This window comes from Hyla sarda, unplaced genomic scaffold (genome assembly GCF_029499605.1).
Source record: "Hyla sarda isolate aHylSar1 unplaced genomic scaffold, aHylSar1.hap1 scaffold_308, whole genome shotgun sequence".
In the NCBI taxonomy this organism is placed as follows: domain Eukaryota; kingdom Metazoa; phylum Chordata; class Amphibia; order Anura; family Hylidae; genus Hyla; species Hyla sarda.
Window position 1 is genome coordinate 234,202 of NW_026609803.1, and position 23,079 is coordinate 257,280.

The window sequence follows — 23,079 nt, forward strand, 5'->3', positions numbered from 1 at the left end:
GCACCGTTAACCCCTTCCCGCCAACGCCATATGTGGCTAAGGGGCACGGGACATAAATCAAAATTCACCGTTAACCCCTTCCCGCCAACGGCCAGCGCCTGGGGTTGCACCTAGGGTCCAGGTCCCCCTTTTTTCCCTGTTCGTCTTGGTCTGTAGAAGCATGATGTGATACAGGTGACTATAAAGCTGGCTGAAGACGTCTTGAGGTGAGTATAAGAAGACTGGTGAGTATATATCCCCCCTCTTCCTCCCTCCCTCTCCCGGTGGGACATTGTCCTTTATTGGGGGTTCATATTTGGGCTCTCTCTGGTTCCCTGGGGGGGCTGTGTTATGCATACTGGGTCCTGTGGAGGACAGCCGCTGGCGTTTTTCAGCGGCTCCCTCCACAGGAGGTTTTGTCTGCTCGCCTCTGAACAGCCTTGCTGTTCCTTCTAGGTGCCGACCACACTGTGCAATGCCCGGCTGCGGTATGTGTATGAGTCAATGCTGGGACTCCGGGTTCTGCCACATGGCCGCCATTCTTATTTCCCAGTGCACTGGGTGGGGGGGGTTATGTCGGGCGGTGCATGGCTCCGCCCTCCTCCTTCCCTCCGGTTCACGCCTCGGCCGGTGGGCACTACCTGCGTCCGTTTGGTTGTGAGCGGAGTTAAGCTCCGGCCCTCCACCATGCGGGTGTTGGCGGCGCTCTGTAGCAGAGCGGCTCCGTGGGCCACCCTGCGCTGCTGCCACGGGAGCTTTGCCTCGGAGCTGTGTGGCGGCAGGTACTGCTAGGCATTCTGCTTCGTGCCGTCACAGCTCCTGGGGCTGCCCGCATGTTTAAAAAAAAAAAAAACTCAGATCTTTTGCTGTAGTGGCGCCCTCTTGTGGTCAAACTTATATTGCACCCTTTTTTTCTATGCAGCCTTGGCCAGCCATATCTTATACTGTACATAGTATATTTCTTGGTTTTTCAGACCATTTGGTGGTGTTTGGCACCATCTTGTGCCCAATACTTGGATTGCAATTTTATTTCTATTGCAGCTTTAGCCGGCCTTATCTTTTTCAATCCGACATTGTGGCTCCCTGTCGTGGAGCATATGATAACCGCTGTAGTGGTTTGTTACCAGGGATTCAAGTCTGCTTGGAACTTGGGGATAATATTCCAGCAATATGTTCCCTTCTGCTATTGAGTGCATACAACGAGCAAGTACTTTTGCGTTCCTGCCAGACGCTCAGGTTTCTTTTAAGATTCCTCATCTGTCCGGTCTACTAGCCATCTATCCTAGGGGTGGTTCTTGGCATGTCATGCTATGGGACATCTCCACAGGCTATCGCATCCATGGCTAGTGCTACGGATCCCCTCATCCAGCGCATGGCCCTCGGGAATATTAGTGCGGGGGCATGGATTAGACCTGTTATTATTATGCCAGACAGTAGTCTCGCCTATTACTCTTTTCATGGCTGCCGCGTTCCGCGGCTCACTCTCGGTACCCCACTGCTGGTGAGAAGTGCCCGATGGAGTGACCCGTAGTATACTATGGACCCTTACCAGTAAACCACACTGTGGTCTGCATGGTTTTTCTCTGCCGCCGGTCAGAAGTATCTGTGGCTGGAGTCTGGTACCTCACTACTGTGTGAGGCGTCCGATGGAGTGTTCCGTTGTCTCCTAGGGACCCATACCAGTAAGCCAGACGGTGGTCTGCATGGTTGCCTACACCGCCTGATATATATAGAACGGCTGATGTATCTACGGCTGGACTCCGTTTCCACTCTACTGTGCGAGGTTCCGACAGGACGAATTGTTGTCTTCTATGGACCTATACCAGTAAGCCAGACAGTGGTCTGCATGGTTGCCTACACACCTGTCATACTTCAAGCAACTGATGTAGCCATGGCTGGAGTTCAGGTTCCTCACAACTGTGCGAGGTACCGACAAAATGACTCTTTGTCTTCTATAGACCCAGACCAGTAAGCCAGACAGTGGTCTGCATGGTTTCCTACACCACCTGTCACACATCTCATGGCTGGTGTGTCTGCGGTTGGACTTCCGGTACTTCACTACTGTGCGAGATGCCGCCGGAATGACTCGCTGCCTACTATGGATCTATAACATTAAACCAGACGATGGTCTGCATGGTTTCCTACACTGCCGGTCACACTTCTCACGGCTGTTGTGTCTGCGGCTGGAGTTCAAGTGCCTATCCGCTGTGCGAGGTGCCCGACTGTATGACTTGATGTCCACTGTGGAACCTCACCAGTCAACCAGACAGGTCGCTGACCTCTGGTCTGCCGCAGACATTGCCAGTTTTCCTGTACCCCACGCCTGGGTGAGGGGTCCCTGAAGGTACCAGCCGGACGATCCTTTCTCTGTTGGGTTTGTTCTACTCCACCAGGTTGCCCGTTAGCTAGGCCGCACTCTAGTACCCCACTTTCTTTGAGAGGTGAAATGGAGTGCCCCTGGGGGCTCAGAAGGAATCCTATGCCTGTCGGCCAGACGTTTTTCCACATGGCTTTCTACTACGTTGGGGTCCACTACCATACACCTTCACCCCGTGGACGGTAGTTCAGGTTACCCTCTGCTATGGTGTAGTTTTGAGTGAGTCACCCCATGTTGCCCATCGAACCTTATACAATTCACCACGTAGTGGTTCACAGGGTTACCTACTTGATCAGGTCCCCTCTGCTGCCTACCACTCTGTCTACAGGCAGGTACCTCTCTTCTCTGTGTGTTTCTGTATGCGGGACCCAACGTGGTCACTGTTTCTTTTTCCACATTGCCAGACTGTGTCTGCCTGGGGTTTCAATCCACCTGGTCTCCTCCCCCATTTCTGCTGATGCTGCAGTCCGTTGTCTCTCTTCTAGGGATCGACTGATATCGTTTTTTTAGCGCCGATAGCGATAATCGGTGAAGGTTAGGGCCGATAGCCGATAACTTATACTGATATTCCGGTATAAGTTATCGGCTATTTATCCCCCCGCGACACTGCTGCAGATTATTGATTTAACCTGTCTCGGAACCGCCCATTTTAGAAGCAAATCCCCATAGCAAACCTATTCTACTCTGTGCAGTTCCCAAGACAAGCAGAGATGTCAGCAGGGAGCATTGTTGCCAGACAGAAAACAACAACTCAACTTCAGCAGCTGATAATTATTGAAAGGATTAAGAGTTTTTAATAGAAGTCATTTACAAATCTGTTTAACTTTCTGGAGCCTGTTGATATAAAAAAAAGTTTTTTCCTGGAATACCCCTTTAAACTTTAAACATGACTATGGGATTCTACTAGGGAAATCATGTTTTTATAATAAATGCCCCTTCCTGGATCCTCCCACTGCCCTATCTTCAGCAGCAGATCAGCACACAAAAAGAAGGCAGCAGCTTCTGCCCAACTACCTCTCTCTGCTAGAAGAGCTTAGAAGAACTTGGTGGAACAGCTTCTTGGATTCAACTGTATTTATAAATACATTTTGCACATTAATACAGAGGAGTCGGAAGTACAAAATACTGTGGAGTCGGAACATTTATCTACCGACTCCACAGCCACCTCCACGGCTACACAGATCAGGTTCAACTGCTGACACCACTTGCCTATCATCTTCCTCCTCCTCCATGGACATCTTGCACCCCCAAACAGGGCAGAGCGTAGCTTTCCCTTCTCTAACCCCCCCCCCCCCCTTTTTATCTGTGAAAAGTCAAGCGCTGCAATGCTGTGTTACATCTGCTAAACCTGGGCCAAAAAAGCCACACAGCAGAGGAATTGCAGGGTAAAGTGGTAACAGGCTTCCTAATGCAGCAGACAGACAGCTTCCAGTTTTTGGAGCCAGTGTGACTTTCAGCTGAGGCATTGGCGGCTAATCGGAGACACCTGTTGGGTGCTTACGTCTTTCGAAGAGGCAACAAGATTTGTCAGCAAGGGGAACAGTGAAATAAATTATGTAATGCTGCTGATATTCCTTCTGGAGCAGACGCTAACTGTGATGATTGAGAAAGGAGGGATAGAGGAAAGTTCCCTTCTGGCTAGCAGTAGTACAGATGTTCTTGAGGAGGAGTAGGAATTGGGACCTGTGGAGGAGGATTTGGAGATGAATGGATAGGGGACAAGGACCCTACACAAGGTGACAGTGGTGAATGATTATGATGACAACAACGGCAAGGACCAGTCAAGCCTTGGCAGTATGTGATGGAGGCAGAACAAGCTGGACCCTCAGAAAAGCTGGTGAGGATGGCTAGCTGCATGCTTTCTTAAATGCATGGTGACAGGCTTAGACCCTCAATATAAAGCCAAAATGGAGGAATTTTTCTTTGGAGAAGGAAGCTAAATTGGATTTTTATAGGGTAAAACTATGCAGCCAGTTTGCCACAGATTTCCAGCACCAAACACCTGCCTAAAGGGGGTTCAGTCTCTGCTCCAAAGTCAACGTCCACTCCCTCTGCCAGCACTACCCTTGCCAGAGAAAGAAGCTGTAGCAGCATCAGCACAATCTTCATGCTGAAGCACATAATGACCAAGTTTCTGCATCTGGTATATCCCCCCCCTGACATCAGTTGTCATCACAGTGATGGGAACCACCACCTGAACTACCAGGTTAAGGCCTACCTAAGCAGTGCCTTTCTCTGACAGACACTATGAGCCCAGACCCCATGGACTTCTGGGTCACCAGATTAGACCAATGGCCAGAACTTGCCCAGATTGCTATGGCTGTTCTGTCTTGTTCACCCTCCAGTGTAGCATCAGAGAGAGTGTCCAGTGTGGTAGATGTCCTAATCAACCCTAAACGAACAAGATTGTCTGCCAGCAATGTGGAAAAAACTCATATTTGCTGTAATGTATCAGTGAGGAATTTATACCTCAGATGCCAGTGATTAAACCGTACCGCCACCACTCCTGCTGTACACTGGATAATAAAAGTCTGGCAACTTTAGCTGTACCCTGGCTACTGCCAGTCCGACACCTGCTGTATGCTGGATACTACCAATCTGCCACCTCCTGTTGTAGACTGGTACTATCAGTCAGCCACCTTCTGCTGTACACTGGATAATATCAGTCCGCCACCTCCGGCTGTTAGGCTACTAGTAGTCAGTTACCTTTTGCTGTACGCTCGCAAATATCTTCCACCTGTTGTACGCTGGAAACTAATAATCAGTCACCTTCTCCTGTACGCTGGTAACTACCAGTCAGCCACCCTCTGCTGTACGCTGGCTGCCAACTCCTGCTGTACGCTGTGTACTATAAGTCCCAACAGTCTGCCATCACCTTTGCTGATACTACTTCCAGCCAGGCCTACACATACCTAATTCGTGATCCCCAACAAAAAGCATAAGCTTGGAAAAAGCACGTTTTCTGATACCTCCATGTGAATGTAACCCCGGCAGCATCTACCAACAACCAGGGATATCTAATGCAGCTTTTCCTTACTGTTAAAAAGCCTAAAATATGCTAGCACTGTAAAAATACTACTTGAATACCTTCCTAGCAGCTTTATACAGGGCTTTAGAGGTCTTAGGCTGTGTTATAAACATGTTTAGGTGTTTAGACTAGTTTGACCAGAACCAAACATTCTTGAAAGTATGCTTATCTCTAGTCCTAATACAGAATATGACATTATATACACTACTCAAATAATACTAAAAAATTAAGGGAACACTAAGATAACACATCCTAGATCTAAATGAACGGATGTGGCGGATGGTCTCCTGAAGGATGCCCTGGACTAAAGCATCCGCCAACTCCTGGACAGTCTGTGGTGCTGGTGGATGAAGCGAGACATGATGTCCCAGATGTACTCAATCGGATTCAGGTCAGGGGAACTGGCGGCCAGTCTGTAGCATCAATGCCTTCCTCTTGTAGGAACTGCTGACACACTCCAGCCACATGAGGTCTAGCATTGTCTTGCATTAGGAGGAACCCCAGGGCCAACCGCACCAGCATATGGTCTCACAAGGGGTCTGAGGATCTCATCTCGGTACCTAATGGCAGTCAGGCTACCTCTGGCAAGCACATGGAGGGCTGTGCGGCCCCCCAAAGAAATGCCACCCCACACCATTACTGACCCGCCGCCAAACCGATCATGCTGGAGGATGTTGCAGGCAGCAGAACGTTCTCCATGGCGTCTCCAGACTCTGTCACGTGCTCAGTGTGAACCTGCTTTCATCTGTGAAGAGCACAGGGCGCCAGTGGTGAATTTACCAATCTTTGTGTTCTCTGGCAAATGCCAAACGTCCTATACGGTGTTGGGCTGTAAGCACAACCCCCACCTGTGGACGTCGGGCCCTCATACAACCCCCACCTGTGGACGTCGGGCCCTCATTCCACCCTTATGGAGTCTATTTCTGACCGTTTGAGTGGACACATGCACATTTGTGGCCTGCTGGAGGTCATTTTGCAGGGCTCTGGCAGTGCTCCTCCTTGCACAAAGGTGCAGGTAGCGGTCCTGCTGCTGGGTTGTTGCCCTCCTACGGCCTCCTCCACGTCTCCTGATGTACTGGCCTGTCTCCTGGTAGCGCCTCCATGTTCTGGATACTATGCTGACAGACACAGCAGACCTTCTTACCACAGCTCGCATTGATGTGCCATCCTGGATGAGCTGCACTACCTGAGCCACTTGTGTGGGTTGTAGACTCCATCTCATGCTACCACTAGAGTGAAAGCACCGCCAGCATTAAAAAGTGACCAAAACATCAGCCAGTAAGCATAGGAACTGAGAAGTGGTCTGTGGTCACCGCCTGCGGAACCACTCCTTTATTGGGGGTGTCTTGCTAATTGCCTATAATTTCCACGTGTTGTCTGTTCCATGTGAAATTTATTGTCAATCAGTGTTCTTCCTGAGTGGACAGTGGGATTTCAGTGACTTGGAGTTACATTGTGTAGTTTACGTGTTCCCTTTATGTTTTTTGAGCGGTGTATATTTACACACACTTCTCTATTATATAGGGTATGCATGTTTGTATATAAAACTATCTTACACTTCAGGTCCTGATACAGTATATAGGTCATTCCAATCTTCACAGCAGCACAGATGATGTAAGGGTTATCCTCTCTTTCAGACTTTCTCAGGTCTGTGACTTCTCTATCCATCACTGGAAGAATCACATCCCATTAGTCCTCCAGGTAACATCCTGCACAGTCTCCATGTCTGTCTCTTTTTCTTCATATCTGTCTCTTGTATACCTCATGTGTTTGTCTTATGCTCTCTCAGCCTGTCTCTGGCAGTCACGCTCTTACTATGTTGCTTGCAGTACCAGTCTCTCTCTCTTTCTGTCTCGCGCTCTCTCTCCCAGCCTGTCTCGCGCTCTTGCTCTCTGTCTTGTTCGTTCTTGGACTGTCCCTCATGCTCTCTGTGTCTCTTACTTCCACTGCATGTCTCTCAATTTGCAGAGTCTCTCCTCCTCCTGCCCACTCCTGTCCTCTCTGACGCTGGGTCACTGCAGTAAGGTGACAGTGGACGCTCTGGAGTCCGTGGGTCATCACTGCCCCCATCTGACCTCCCTTAATCTGCAGAACTGTAAGGTAGGTGTGGAGGGTGTGGGGCGCTCTGCGATGAGTAGATTGACATGTTTCATGTGTCTCCTCAGGTGGACCCTAATGCCGTGTCTCGCTTCCTGAGTATCCGTGGCACCACCCTCCGCTGCCTTTATCTGACATTCAGCAGCCAGACCAATAACATCTTCAGCCTGCTTGCAGTAAGACCCCCCATCCTATTCCCACATGGCCCCTAGAGAACAATCCTTCCCATTTTTCTCCTGTTGCCCCCGTAGACCTATCCTCCCAATATGCCCCTAGGGAGCAGTCAATTTAATTCTCCTATTGCTCATAGACCACTGTCCATCCCATTTTTCTCCCGTGGCCCCTAGAAACCCTTCTCATTCTTCTTTTGTGACCCCTAGAGATTTGTCTGTCCCTTTCTTCTTCTGTGGCCCCTATAGAACCTCCCCTGACATTCTTCCTATATGGCTCCTTGGCCTTCTTCTGATTTCTATGTCTCGTGTCAGAGAGGCTCCTGCCCTGAGCTTAGGCTCCTGGAGGTGAACAGAGGAATGCTTGAGGTTATGAAGGAGGTTCACATCTCTGCTGAGGCGCTCCAGGCGTCATGTCCAAAGCTGGAGGTGAGCATGGGGCCCGGTGTACTCCAAGATCCTGCTGTCCCTCTCCTTACTTTTTTTTTTGTCCCCTTAGGTGATGCGACTGCTGAATGTCATCTTCTCGCTGAAGTCCAAAATGTCCTCATCCCCAGAGAGTCCGGGCTTCAGCCACCTACGGGAGCTGTGTCTGGCCACCACCTCCTTCTCCCTCATCTCTGACAGCATGTGCAAGAGACTGCTGCGAGGCTGTGCCAGACTGAGAGTGTTGGACCTGCGCGGCTGCTACACAGTGACCCCAGAGGGCATCTGTGACCTACCGTGTACAGGTAAGGGGCTTCTGTATGATCTGTGACCTACCGTGTACAAGTGAGGGGCTTCTGTATGATCTGTTATCTACAGTGTACAGGTGAAGGGCTTCTGTATTATCTGTTATCTACAGTGTACAGGTGAGAGGCTTCTGTATGATCTGTTATCTACAGTGTACAGGTGAGGGGCTTCTGTATTATCTGTTACCTACCGTGTACAGGTGAGGGGCTTCTGTATGATCTGTGACCTACCGTGTACAAGTGAGGGGCTTCTGTATGATCTGTTATCTACAGTGTACAGGTGAAGGGCTTCTGTATTATCTGTTATCTACAGTGTACAGGTGAGAGGCTTCTGTATGATCTGTTATCTACAATGTACAGGTGAGGGGTTCTGTATGATCTGTGATCTATAGTGTACAGGTGAGAGGCTTCTGTATGATCTGTTATCTACAGTGTACAGGTGAGAGGTTCTGTATGATCTGTGATCTATAGTGTACAGGTGAGAGGTTCTGTATGATCTGTTATCTACAATGTACAGGTGAGGGGTTCTGTATGATCTGTTATCTACCGTGTACAGGTGAAGGGCTTCTGTATTATCTGTTATCTACAGTGTACAGGTGAGAGGCTTCTGTATGATCTGTTATCTACAGTGTACAGGTGAGAGGCTTCTGTATGATCTGTTATCTACAGTGTACAGGTGAAGGGCTTCTGTATTATCTGTTATCTACAGTGTACAGGTGAGAGGCTTCTGTATGATCTGTTATCTACAGTGTACAGGTGAGGGGCTTCTGTATTATCTGTTACCTACCGTGTACAGGTGAGGGGCTTCTGTATGATCTGTGACCTACCGTGTACAAGTGAGGGGCTTCTGTATGATCTGTTATCTACAGTGTACAGGTGAAGGGCTTCTGTATTATCTGTTATCTACAGTGTACAGGTGAGAGGCTTCTGTATGATCTGTTATCTACAATGTACAGGTGAGGGGTTCTGTATGATCTGTGATCTATAGTGTACAGGTGAGAGGCTTCTGTATGATCTGTTATCTACAGTGTACAGGTGAGAGGTTCTGTATGATCTGTGATCTATAGTGTACAGGTGAGAGGTTCTGTATGATCTGTTATCTACAATGTACAGGTGAGGGGTTCTGTATGATCTGTTATCTACCGTGTACAGGTGAAGGGCTTCTGTATTATCTGTTATCTACAGTGTACAGGTGAGAGGCTTCTGTATGATCTGTTATCTACAGTGTACAGGTGAGAGGCTTCTGTATGATCTGTTATCTACAGTGTACAGGTGAGGGGCTTCTGTATTATCTGTTACCTACCGTGTACAGGTGAGGGGCTTCTGTATGATCTGTGACCTACCGTGTACAAGTGAGGGGCTTCTGTATGATCTGTTATCTACAGTGTACAGGTGAAGGGCTTCTGTATTATCTGTTATCTACAGTGTACAGGTGAGAGGCTTCTGTATGATCTGTTATCTACAGTGTACAGGTGAAGGGCTTCTGTATTATCTGTTATCTACAGTGTACAGGTGAGGGGCTTCTGTATGATCTGTTATCTACAATGTACAGGTGAGGGGTTCTGTATGATCTGTGATCTATAGTGTACAGGTGAGAGGTTCTGTATGATCTGTTATCTACAATGTACAGGTGAGGGGTTCTGTATGATCTGTTATCTACAGTGTACAGGTGAGGGGCTTCTGTATTATCTGTTATCTACCGTGTACAGGTAAGGGGCTTCTGTATGATCTGTGACCTACCGTGTACAAGTGAGGGGCTTCTGTATGATCTGTTATCTACAGTGTACAGGTGAGAGGCTTCTGTATTATCTGTTATCTACAGTGTACAGGTGAGGGGCTTCTGTATGATCTGTTATCTACAGTGTACAGGTGAGGGGCTTCTGTATTATCTGTTATCTACCGTGTACAGGTGAGGGGCTTCTGTATGATCTGTGACCTACCGTGTACAAGTGAGGGGCTTCTGTATGATCTGTTATCTACAGTGTACAGGTGAAGGGCTTCTGTATTATCTGTTATCTACAGTGTACAGGTGAGAGGCTTCTGTATGATCTGTTATCTACCGTGTACAGGTGAGAGGCTTCTGTATTATCTGTTATCTACAGTGTACAGGTGAGAGGCTTCTGTATGATCTGTTATCTACAGTGTACAGGTGAAGGGCTTCTGTATTATCTGTTATCTACAGTGTACAGGTGAGAGGCTTCTGTATTATCTGTGATCTATAGTGTACAGGTGAGAGGCTTCTGTATGATCTGTTATCTACAGTGTACAGGTGAGAAGCTTCTGTATGATCTTTTATCTACAGTGTACAGGTGAGAGGCTTCTGTATTATCTGTTATCTACAGTGTACAGGTGAGAGGCTTCTGTATTATCTGTTATCTACAGTGTACAGGTGAGAGGCTTCTGTATTATCTGTTATCTACAGTGTACAGGTGAGAGGCTTCTGTATTATCTGTGACCTACCGTGTACAGGTGAGAGGCTTCTGTATGATCTGTTATCTACAGTGTACAGGTGAGAGGCTTCTGTATGATCTTTTATCTACAATGTACAGGTGAGGGGTTCTGTATGATCTGTTATCTACAGTGTACAGGTGAGAGGCTTCTGTATGATCTGTTATCTACAGTGTACAGGTGAGAGGCTTCTGTATGATCTGTTATCTACAGTGTACAGGTGAGAGGCTTCTGTTTGATCTGTTATCTACAATGTACAGGTGAGAGGCTTCTGTATTATCTGTTATCTACAGTGTACAGGTGAGGGGTTCTGTATGATCTGTTATCTACTGTGTACAGGTGAGAGGCTTCTGTATTATCTGTTATCTACCGTGTACAGGTGAGGGGCTTCTGTATGATCTGTTATCTACCGTGTACAGGTGAGAGGCTTCTGTATTATCTGTTATCTACAGTGTACAGGTGAGAGGCTTCTGTATGATCTGTTATCTACAGTGTACAGGTGAGAGGCTTCTGTATGATCTGTTATCTACAGTGTACAGGTGAGAGGCTTCTGTATGATCTGTTATCTACAGTGTACAGGTGAGAGGCTTCTGTATGATCTGTTATCTACAGTGTACAGGTGAGAGGCTTCTGTATGATCTGTGACCTACCGTGTACAAGTGAGGGGCTTCTGTATGATCTTTTATCTACAGTGTACAGGTGAGAGGCTTCTGTATTATCTGTTATCTACAGTGTACAGGTGAGAGGCTTCTGTTTGATCTGTTATCTACAGTGTACAGGTGAGAGGCTTCTGTATTATCTGTTATCTACAGTGTACAGGTGAGAGGCTTCTGTATGATCTGTTATCTACAGTGTACAGGTGAGAGGCTTCTGTATGATCTGTTATCTACAGTGTACAGGTGAGAGGCTTCTGTATGATCTGTTATCTACAGTGTACAGGTGAGAGGCTTCTGTATGATCTGTTATCTACAGTGTACAGGTGAGAGGCTTCTGTATGATCTGTTATCTACAGTGTACAGGTGAGAGGCTTCTGTATGATCTGTTATCTACAGTGTACAGGTGAGAGGCTTCTGTATGATCTGTGACCTACCGTGTACAAGTGAGGGGCTTCTGTATGATCTTTTATCTACAGTGTACAGGTGAGAGGCTTCTGTATTATCTGTTATCTACAGTGTACAGGTGAGAGGCTTCTGTTTGATCTGTTATCTACAGTGTACAGGTGAGAGGCTTCTGTATTATCTGTTATCTACCGTGTACAGGTGAGAGGCTTCTGTATGATCTGTTATCTACTGTGTACAGGTGAGGGGCTTCTGTATGATCTGTTATCTACAGTGTACAGGTGAGAGGCTTCTGTATTATCTGTTATCTACCGTGTACAGGTGAGGGGCTTCTGTATGATCTGTGATCTACAGTGTACAGGTGAGATGCTTCTGTATTATCTGTCACCTACAGTGTACAGGTGAGGGGCCTTTGTCTGTGAATATGTAAATGGTGTCCCTTGATGGTGGAGGATGGGCTCCCGGTGGCCGCTGTTTTCTACTATATTGCCTGTTTAGGTTGCTCTTCTCTTGTTCCATCTCCACAGATCTGGAGTGCCTATACCTAGGCATGTACTACAATGAGGACACATTTAGGCCCATCCTTCCCCACACAGGCTGCTGCTTACTGATCAAACGGTGGCGCCACAGCCTGCAGGAGCTGGACCTGACTGGGCTGAACTTCAGTGACTGTGAACTAAGCGAAGCCCTGGGCATACTATGTGGCGGTGGGACCAATGACACGCTGCAGTCTCTCAGCCTCACAGGAACCAAGGTTACTGCCGCTGCGGTCAGGTGATGTTCCCTAGAATATGTTGTAGACAGCGCCACTGCCCCCACAGTGTCCCCCACTCACACTTTATTCTCTGTGCAGGGACCTACTGTCCAGCTGCCGGGCCCTCACATACCTGGACCTCACTTCATGTCGGAACGTGCCACGGGGCCTGAAGTGTGCATACCGCGGCGTGGAGAACATCCGCCAATGTCTGCAAACGTTATCTAGCAGGATGGTGGAGGAGGAGAGCAGGGCGTAGCCAACACTGGGGGCGCCACCACCTTTTATATGTCACACACATCCTGTCTTAGAGTTTTTGTTTACACCAAAGTTTTTGTGGTTTGGGAGTTAATTTTCTATGAATAAATGACCTTCCGTTTCCTACATCGTCGCAATGTGTTGATTTTACGTGTGGCCATAGATGGACTGCCTGCAGATGGACAAGCCTTCCATGATACATTGTAACAAGTTCTGAGCTGTGAGACTGGGGCAGGATGGCTAATTCTACCTATTTACTGAAAAAAGCGATGTGCGCAAAAATGTGCAACTTATCTGATCACAACCAAATCCATAGATAAGTGTACGTGGTATATGGAGAGCAGGTGTCCTCTACTACTTCTTACAGGTCAGAGGTGGTCAGGATCTCCCTGGACTATGTACACAGGTCAGAGGTAGTCAGGATCTCCCTGGAGTATGTACACAGGTCAGAGGTAGTCAGGATCTCCCTGGAGTATGTACACAGGTCAGAGGTAGTCAGGATCTCCCTGGAGTATGTACACAGGTCAGAGGTAGTCAGGATCTCCCTGGAGTATGTACACAGGTCAGAGGTAGTCAGGATCTCCCTGGAGTATGTACACAGGTCAGAGGGGGTCAGGATCTCCATGGAATATGTAGACAGGTCAGAGATAGTCAGGATCTCCCTGGAGTGTGTACACAGGTCAGAGGTGGTCAGGATCTCCCTGGAGTATGTACACAGGTCAGAGGTGGTCAGGATCTCCCTGGAGTATGTACACAGGTCAGAGGTAGTCAGGATCTCCCTGGAGTATGTACACAGGTCAGAGGTGGTCAGGATCTCCCTGGAGTATGTACACAGGTCAGAGGTAGTCAGGATCTCCCTGGAGTATGTACACAGGTCAGAGGTGGTCAGGATCTCCCTGGAATATGTAGACAGGTCAGAGGTAGTCAGGATCTCCCTGGAGTATGTACACAGGTCAGAGGTGGTCAGGATCTCCCTGGAATATGTAGACAGGTCAGAGGTAGTCAGGATCTCCCTGGAGTATGTACACAGGTCAGAGGTGGTCAGGATCTCCCTGGAGTATGTACACAGGTCAGAGGTAGTCAGGATCTCCCTGGAGTATGTACACAGGTCAGAGGTAGTCAGGATCTCCCTGGAGTATGTACACAGGTCAGAGGTGGTCAGGATCTCCATGGAATATGTAGACAGGTCAGAGGTAGTCAGGATCTCCCTGGAGTATGTACACAGGTCAGAGGTGGTCAGGATCTCCCTGGAGTATGTACACAGGTCAGAGGTGGTCAGGATCTCCCTGGAGTATGTACACAGGTCAGAGATAGTCAGGATCTCCCTGGAGTATGTACACAGGTCAGAGGTAGTCAGGATCTCCCTGGAGTATGTACACAGGTCAGAGGTGGTCAGGATCTCCCTGGAGTTTGTACACAGGTCAGGTGGTCAGGATCTCCCTGGAGTATATACACAGGTCAGAGGTGGTCAGGATCTCCCTGGAGTATGTACACAGGTCAGGTGGTCAGGATCTCCCTGGAATATGTAGACAGGTCAGAGGTGGTCAGGATCTCCCTGGACTATGTACACAGGTCAGAGGTAGTCAGGATCTCCCTGGAGTATGTACACAGGTCAGAGGTGGTCAGGATCTCCCTGGAGTATGTACACAGGTCAGAGGTAGTCAGGATCTCCCTGGAGTATGTACACAGGTCAGAGGTGGTCAGGATCTCCCTGGAGTATGTACACAGGTCAGAGATAGTCAGGATCTCCCTGGAATATGTAGACAGGTCAGAGGTGGTCAGGATCTCCCTGGAGTATGTACACAGGTCAGAGGTAGTCAGGATCTCCCTGGAATATGTAGACAGGTCAGAGGTGGTCAGGATCTCCCTGGAGTATGTACACAGGTCAGAGGTAGTCAGGATCTCCCTGGAGTATGTACACAGGTCAGAGGTAGTCAGGATCTCCCTGGAGTATGTACACAGGTCAGAGGTGGTCAGGATCTCCCTGGAATATGTACACAGGTCAGAGGTGGTCAGGAACTCCATGGAATATGTAGACAGGTCAGAGGTAGTCAGGATCTCCCTGGAGTGTGTACACAGGACAGAGGTGGTCAGGATCTCCATGGAGTATGTACACAGGTCAGAGGTAGTCAGGATCTCCCTGGAGTATGTACACAGGTCAGAGGTAGTCAGGATCTCCCTGGAGTATGTACACAGGTCAGAGGTGGTCAGGATCTCCCTGGAGTATGTAGACAGGTCAGAGATAGTCAGGATCTCCCTGGAGTATGTACACAGGTCAGAGGTAGTCAGGATCTCCCTGGAGTATGTACACAGGTCAGAGGTGGTCAGGATCTCCCTGGAGTATGTACACAGGTCAGAGGTGGTCAGGATCTCCCTGGAGTATGTACACAGGTCAGGTGGTCAGGATCTCCCTGGAGTATATACACAGGTCAGAGGTGGTCAGGATCTCCCTGGAGTATGTACACAGGTCAGGTGGTCAGGATCTCCCTGGAATATGTAGACAGGTCAGAGGTGGTCAGGATCTCCCTGGACTATGTACACAGGTCAGAGGTAGTCAGGATCTCCCTGGAATATGTAGACAGGTCAGAGGTAGTCAGGATCTCCTTGGAGTATGTACACAGGTCAGAGGTAGTCAGGATCTCCCTGGAGTATGTACACAGGTCAGAGGTAGTCAGGATCTCCCTGGAGTATGTACACAGGTCAGAGGTAGTCAGGATCTCCCTGGAGTATGTACACAGGTCAGAGGTAGTCAGGATCTCCCTGGAGTATGTACACAGGTCAAAGGTGGTCAGGATCTCCCTGGAGTATGTACACAGGTCAGAGGTAGTCAGGATCTCCCTGGACTATGTACACAGGTCAGAGGTAGTCAGGATCTCCCTGGAATATGTAGACAGGTCAGAGGTAGTCAGGATCTCCTTGGAGTATGTACACAGGTCAGAGGTAGTCAGGATCTCCCTGGAGTATGTACACAGGTCAGAGGTGGTCAGGATCTCCCTGGAGTATGTACACAGGTCAAAGGTGGTCAGGATCTCCCTGGAGTATGTACACAGGTCAGAGGTAGTCAGGATCTCCCTGGAGTATGTACACAGGTCAGAGGTAGTCAGGATCTCGGGACTGTTCTTGTTCTAGTTGTATGATTGTGGGGTAATTCTGGAGCTGTTCTTGTTCCTCTATAGTTCCATCTTTGTTAAGTAATTCTGGAGCTGTTCTAGTTCCATCATTGTGAGGTAATTCTGGAGCTGTTCTTGTTCCTCCATAGTTTTATCATTATTAGGTATTTCTGGAGCTGTTCTTGCTCCTCCATAGTTCTATCATTATGAGGTTATTCTGGAGCTGTTCTTGTACCTCCATAGTTCTATCATTATGAGGTTATTCTGGAGCTGTTCTTGTTCCTCCATAGTTCCGACGTTATGAGGTTATTCTGGAGCTGTTCTTGTACCTCCATAGTTCTATCATTATGAGGTTATTCTGGAGCTGTTCTTGTTCCTCCATAGTTCCGACGTTATGAGGTTATTCTGGAGCTATTCTTGATCCTCCATAGTTCCGACGTTATGAGGTTATTCTGGAGCTATTCTTGATCCTCCATAGTTCCGACGTTATGAGGTTATTCTGGAGCTGTTCTTGTTCCTCCATAGTTCCGACGTTATGAGGTTATTCTGGAGCTGTTCTTGCTCCTCCATAGTTCTATCATTATGAGGTTATTCTGGAGCTGTTCTTGCTCCTCCATAGTTCTATCATTATGAGTTTATTCTGGAGCTGTTCTTGCTCCTCCGTAGTTCTATCATTGTGAGGTAATTTTGGAGCCGTTATTGTTTCTCCCATGTTCCATTATAGCGAGGTAATTCCAAAGCTTTTCTAGTTCCTCCATAGTTCTATCATTGTAAGGTAATTCTGGAGCTGTTCTTGTTCCTTCATAGTTCCATCATTATGAGGTTATTCTGGAGCTGTTCTTGATCCTCTAATCCCTGGATCAAGTTCTGTCCCTATAGATCTAGAATCCATAACCTGTAATGTTATTATTCTCCAAAAATGCATCCACACCCCTTTTATATTCTTTTACAGAGTTCGCCATGACACCTCCTCCGGGAGAGAATTCCACAGTCTCACTGCTCTTACAGTAAAGAACCCCGTCTGTGCTGGTGTAGAAACCTTCTTTCCTCTAAACGTAGAGGATGCCCCCTTGTTATATATACAGTCCTGATATATATGTTATTAGGTCACCTCCTTGTTATATATACAGTCCTGATATATTATATATATTATTAGGTCACCTCCTTGTTATATATATAGTCCTGGGTATAAATAGATCATGGAGAGATCTCTGTACTGTCCTGATATATATATTATTAGGTCACCCCCTTGTTAAATATACAGTCCTGGGTATAAATAGATCATGGAGAGATCTCTGTACTGTCCTGATATATATATATTATTAGGGCACCTCCTTGTTATATATACAGTCCTGGGTATAAATAGATCATGGAGAGATCTCTTTACTGTCCTGATATATTAAATATATTATTAGGTCACCTCCTTGTTATATATACAGTCCTTGGTATAAATAGATCATGGAGAGATCTCTGTACTGTCCTGATATATAATATTTCTCTATCGGCTCCATTGGGGGACACAGACCGTGGGTGTATGCTGCCGCGGCGATTACTATGCGGCTGACTGCCGCGGCGCTTGTACTGTTCGGGCACACGAAGCGCTGACTTACTTTCAGTTTCGGCAGCAGATAGCTACCGGTGGGGCGCAGATGCGGCTGACGTGCGCTCGGGGCAAGGAGCAGGCGCCATTACTATTGTTCTTCTCGGTGGCCGGGGGCGCTATAGCTCCGCCCACAGGGCCACCGGAGCTTACCGGAGGCACGAATCGTCCTCCAATCAGCGCCGTGCGTGCGATTTTCGGGTGCAGAGGCCAATCAAACAGTGCCCCTGCTCCAGGCACGCCCCTCTATGGCTATTGGCTGGCCTGTTTCTCCCTCTCTATTCACACAGAGCGGAGTTCTCCTCACAGCAGCTGCCACAGGGGACACAGCCTCGGGTGAGAGAGTTCTTTTTTTTCATTATGTCCGTACCCAGAACTGTTCCTCCCTCTAAACAGACAACTGGAGCGTTAGTTTCCTATTTTGTCTGTAAGAACTGTAATTCCAAAATGCCTGGTTCTGCTGAACCCACTTGCTCTGCCTGCTCCTCTGCTGCCCCAGACCCCCTGGTACCCCCGGATGCTCTTTCAGTTCCGGTGGATTCAGCCGCCTCTCCAGCTTGGGTTTCTTCCCTGTCCCAGTATATGGCTGACTTGACTCAAGTCTCCCGTTTGGTGGCTGAGGCCTCCCGTGACGTGGTGTCTGCCTTGAAGAGGTCTGCCCTGCGCCGGTCCTCTAAAGGGCTCCGCTCCTCTTCTCCACATACTTCACGCTCTCACAAGCGTACTAGGGGTGCATCTTGTGACTCTTCCGTTGAGTCTTCAGATAGACGTGGGCGCTCCCCTCTTGGGTCCCGCCCCCGGGTCATCTGGTCACAAACGTCGCTCCTCCAGAGGACATTCTCTGAGTCGCCACTCTGCCTCGCCATTCAATCTCTCAAGGTGACGGTCCAACAGCACAGCGATCAACTTTTCCATTTGCAGCAGCACCTGGACGACGTTGAAAACCGCAACAGGCGGAATAACATTCGCATACGGGGCTTGTCTGAGGCGGTCGGCCCTGATGAATTGCATTCTGCTCTGCTCACAATTTTCAATGACCTACTAGGCCGGCCCGTGGACACCCATATTGAGCTCGACAGAGCCCATAGGGCCCTGCGGCCCCCCTCACCGGATGATCATCGTCCCAGAGACGTTATTTGTCGGATACATTTCTATACCATCAAAGAGGACATCATGAAGCAATAACGCTCCTGCCGCCGGATCTACTATAAAGACGTGGAGATTCAACTGTTTCCTGATTTATCCCACCACACCCTGGCGCAACGTGCTACACTTCGTCACCTGCTGGAGGAGCTCCGAGGAAGGGGCCTGTTATACCGTTGGGGCTTCCCCTTTGCCCTCACGGTTCGTAAAGATGGCAAGGCCTACACCTTACGTTCCCCGGCTGATCTCCCGAGTTTTCTTAAGGACTTGGACGTTCCCCCCCCCCTCTCCTTGGCTGACTGGCCCACACTAGCTCCTCAGGCCCCCAAGCGCCCCATGCACAGGTCACCACAGTCATCTTCCAAACTGACCTGGCCGGGTCTCCCGCCTCGGGACTCCAGATGTCAACGCCTGGTCACCAGATGGGAATCTGTCCATGCCCCCTCCCGAGCGGGCCCAGGCCCCTTCCCCACCACCTGAGCCTTATTTCTGCCTTTGGGCCTTGATCACACATTGCTTGTATGCCTTTAAGGCTTGTTTTTGATGCTGTTAACATGATGTTTTCTCATTCCATAGGACCGTGCCATTTGCAGCCTCTTCCTTCTACTGTCCCTCCTGCTGTTAACTGTGTCCTTGTTTTGGTGCTCTCTCCCTACGCTATCATTTGTATGTACTGTTTCCCCATTCTCCATCTGCCCTGGATCATAGTCCCTACTCTTTGATAGAGGTTTTCTTGTCATTTTGTACTCCTCATGTGCGTCTCCTCTCCTGTCTGTTTGCATTCCATGCTACCCCAGTAGGTTGAAACTGTCAGGGAATATCTCCCCGACGTAGGTTTCCTTGGTCTAGGACCGTCTTCTCTGTAGACTGTGCTGCAGCGGAATATATTCTGCTGCTACGTGCCTTCTTAGAGTTCCTCTCTGACTCCCCCCCCCCCCCCCCCTCACTTTCTCCCTCTCTCAGTTAGTCCTCTACTCTTGCTCATCTCTGTGTTTCTCTCTTGTCTTTTTGGAGGAAGGAGCCAGCGGGTGAACGCCCCCCCTTCCTTCGTGCCTACCCATGGCGGATCTCAATCTAGCTTCTTTCAACGCGAAGGGTCTCAACACGCCAGCGAAACGCACACAGATTCTACATCATCTTCGTAAACGTAAGGTACATATCGCTTGCTTTCAGGAAACCCATTTTAAGACGGCCCACGCTCCCACACTTAAAAACAGGCATTTCCCAATATGGTTCTGCGCCAACAACCCGGAGGCCCGTACTAAAGGGGTCGCGATTGCCATCCACCGATCCCTTGCCCACCAGGTCCTTAACGTTGTGCTTGATCCGCATGCCAGGTATCTCATCCTGACCCTATCGGTTGGGGGCGCCCCGCTTACAATTGTCAATGTGTACGCCCCTAACCAGGGCCAGGTCGGTTTCTTGGTGGAGCTTATTGACCGGCTGTTACCTATGGTCTCGGGGACTGTGGTCCTGTGCGGGGACCTGAACATGACTCTGGATCCCACTCTGGATAATTCCCTGGGACGCTCTAGCCTGTCTTATAGCGCCATTAAGCGTGTGAAGCGTGCTTTTGGTCTCTTACAATTGCATGATATCTGGCGTTTACACCACCCTACTGACAGGGACTATAGTTTTTTCTCCTCCCCGCACGGGTCCTATAGTCGCATTGACCATATCCTAGTTCCGCATAGCGCGCTGCCCTGGGCGAGCTCCTCCTCCATTGGAAGCATATTGTGGTCGGATCATGCTCCGGTGTTTTGCTCCTTACGCTTGCCCACCCTGACCCGGTCCACCTGGTCCTGGAAATTGAATGAGTCTCTATTGTTAGATCCCCTTTGCATGTCTGATCTGACCACAACTGTTTCCTCGTTTATGGACGATCATAGTGCTGACTCTACTGCTCCTTTTTATCAATGGGAGGCGCTCAAATGTGTTTTGCGTGGTGTCCTCATCAAACACGGCTCCCGGTTAAAACGAGGTAGAGCCCTTGCCCTTCAGAAAGCCCTTCACTTAGTCTCCTCGCTAGAACTTTCCCATAAGCGCTCGCTTTCCCCAACGGTCCTCAGAGAATTGCAGCTTGCTAGGCTAGAGGTTAAGTGCCTCCTGGAGGCGTCCTGGGGTCGCTGGCTACAGGTGGATCGCAGCAGATTCTATGAGTTTGGCAACAAAAGCGGTCGCATGCTGGCCAGGGCGCTGCGCGCTAAAATAGCCCAGACTCATATCCCGACCGTACGCTCCCCTACTGGTAACGTGGTGCATACCACCCCTGACATTGCTTCTTCTTTTCTTGACTTCTTCTCAGACCTGTACAACCTCCCTCACCCGCCTGACCCTCCCCCTCCACAGTCCTCGCCTTTCCCGTCCCTGCCCCTGGAGGAGGTGGAAGCCCTCAAGGCCCCCTTCACTTCGGAAGAGTTAGCCGCAGTAGTTTGTGATCTCCCCGGCGGGAAGAGTCCTGGCCCAGATGGCTTCACGGCTAGATTCTTTAAGACCCTTCTAGACGCCCTCTTCTGCTCCGGGCCTTTAACTCTATTTCCACATCGCACCCTATCCCCCCCCGCCTCTTTGCTGGCACATATAGTTGTTATCCCCAAACCCGGAAAAGACCCCCAGGTCTGTGGTAGTTACCGCCCCATTTCCTTACTAAATGTAGACCTAAAGATTTACGCCAAATTGCTGGCGATTCGCCTGAATTCCGTTCTCCCTTCCCTAGTCCATCTTGACCAAGTCGGCTTTGTGCCGGGGAAGGAAGCCAGGGACAACACGATCAAGACTATTGATCTGATCCACTACGCTCAGTCTTCTAAACTGCCTGTAATGATACTCTCCCTTGATGCCGAGAAGGCTTTCGATCATGTTTCCTGGTCCTCCCTGGCGCAGACCCTACGTCACATCGGCCTTGGCCCTGTTTTCATCTCTAAAGTACTGGCCCTTTACAGTTCCCCCGCGGCCCGCCTGAAGATTAACGGCTCTCTGTCTGACCCCTTTCCCATACGCAACGGCACTCGTCAAGGTTGCCCCCTCTCCCCCCTACTGTATGTCCTGGTGATGGAACACCTTCTTGCCGGCATCAGAGCCGATCCCAACATTCAGGGAATCTCCATCGGAGGCCGGGAATATAAATGTTCGGCCTTTGCCGATGATCTCCTGGTCTATCTCTCGAACCCTGTTACCTCCTTACCTAATCTCATGTCTCGAATTCGAGATTTTGGTGCCTGGTCTAATTTTAAAATTAATCTTTCTAAATCAGAGGCCCTTAATGTTTCGTTACCAGGACATGCAGTGGACTCTCTCCGTTCTGCTTTTCCCTTTACGCTGCCCTCCAGGGGTATCACATACCTGGGTATGAAAGTGCCCTCTGATCTGTCCCTTCTGTTCCCTCTTAACTTTTCTCCTCTTCTCACGCAATTTAAGCGGGACCTGGCCGCCTGGGATAGACGAGAATTTTCCTGGTTTGGAAGAATTAGCATTTTAAAAATGAACCTCTTACCCAGGCTGTTATATCTGCTACAAACCGTACCCATTCATCTCCCCTCCTCCTACTGGCGTGCTCTCCAACGCTGCTTCGGTTTGTTCGTCTGGTCATCGGCTAGACCCCACTTGAACCGTCTTCTCCTTTCCAGGCCTAAACTGTCGGGTGGAGCGGGCCTGCCGGATTGCCGTTTATATTTCTTAGCCTGTGTACATGCACGGGTCCTTGACTGGACGCACAACACCGAATCCAAGCAATGGGTACGCATGGCCCAGGACCTATGCACCAAGGCCTTATCCACCCTCCCCTGGACCTGGTCACCTGCTTCTCTGATTGCCTTTCCTACATCCTACTCCACTCGCCACACTCTGGCCTCCCTACACTCTGTGCGTGGGAACAGTAGCTTGGTTGACCGAATGGGCCCCCTCCTCCCAGTCACTGACCATCCTGACTTCCCACCTGGAGCCTCCTCTGCTGGCCCCTTTTTTGGGGCTACTCGGTCTGCCCCCTTGCGCTTTAGACACATCCTAGCAGCGCGCCACCTGAAACCCTTGGAAGTTTTGTTGGAGGAGTACCCTTCCTCTACCAGGGCCCCCTTTGCCTATCTGCAGTTACGCCATTTCTATTCCTCCATCCCCGCCCATTTTGACTTACATAGGGACCCGCAGCCCTTTGAGCGCCTGTGCCTGGCCTCGTCGTACCCCCGCCACTCCATCTCCGTTCTTTATGAACTTTTGCTGTCCCAGCGCTCGCATGCTGTGCCTGCTTACTGCACGGCTTGGGAGGCTGAACTGGGAGTGACGTTCTCTCCTAAAGCCTGGGCCAAATGCTTCTTTTTGACCCATAAGGCG

The 23,079-nt window shown here is 49.3% G+C and overlaps 1 protein-coding gene across 6 annotated transcripts in view; it reads left to right on the forward strand.

Annotated features, from left to right (window-relative positions):
- FBXL6 (F-box and leucine rich repeat protein 6) overlaps positions 1-13,020 on the forward strand; it is a 37,411-nt gene extending 24,391 nt beyond the window's left edge. For 5 of the 6 annotated variants that reach the window (XM_056553460.1, XM_056553459.1, XM_056553461.1 and 2 more), the window contains 7 exons: positions 7,022-7,085; positions 7,353-7,484; positions 7,550-7,657; positions 7,967-8,080; positions 8,151-8,382; positions 12,416-12,662; positions 12,742-13,018. In XM_056553460.1, the coding sequence (XP_056409435.1) occupies positions 7,022-7,085; positions 7,353-7,484; positions 7,550-7,657; positions 7,967-8,080; positions 8,151-8,382; positions 12,416-12,662; positions 12,742-12,901 (1,057 nt within the window). In that variant the 3' untranslated portion in view covers positions 12,902-13,018. Of the gene's footprint in view, positions 1-7,021; positions 7,086-7,352; positions 7,485-7,549; positions 7,658-7,966; positions 8,081-8,150; positions 8,383-12,415; positions 12,663-12,741 lie in introns of all 6 variants that reach the window. The other variant, XM_056553464.1, reaches the window with a different exon arrangement.
- Positions 13,021-23,079: the final 10,059 nt, after the last annotated feature.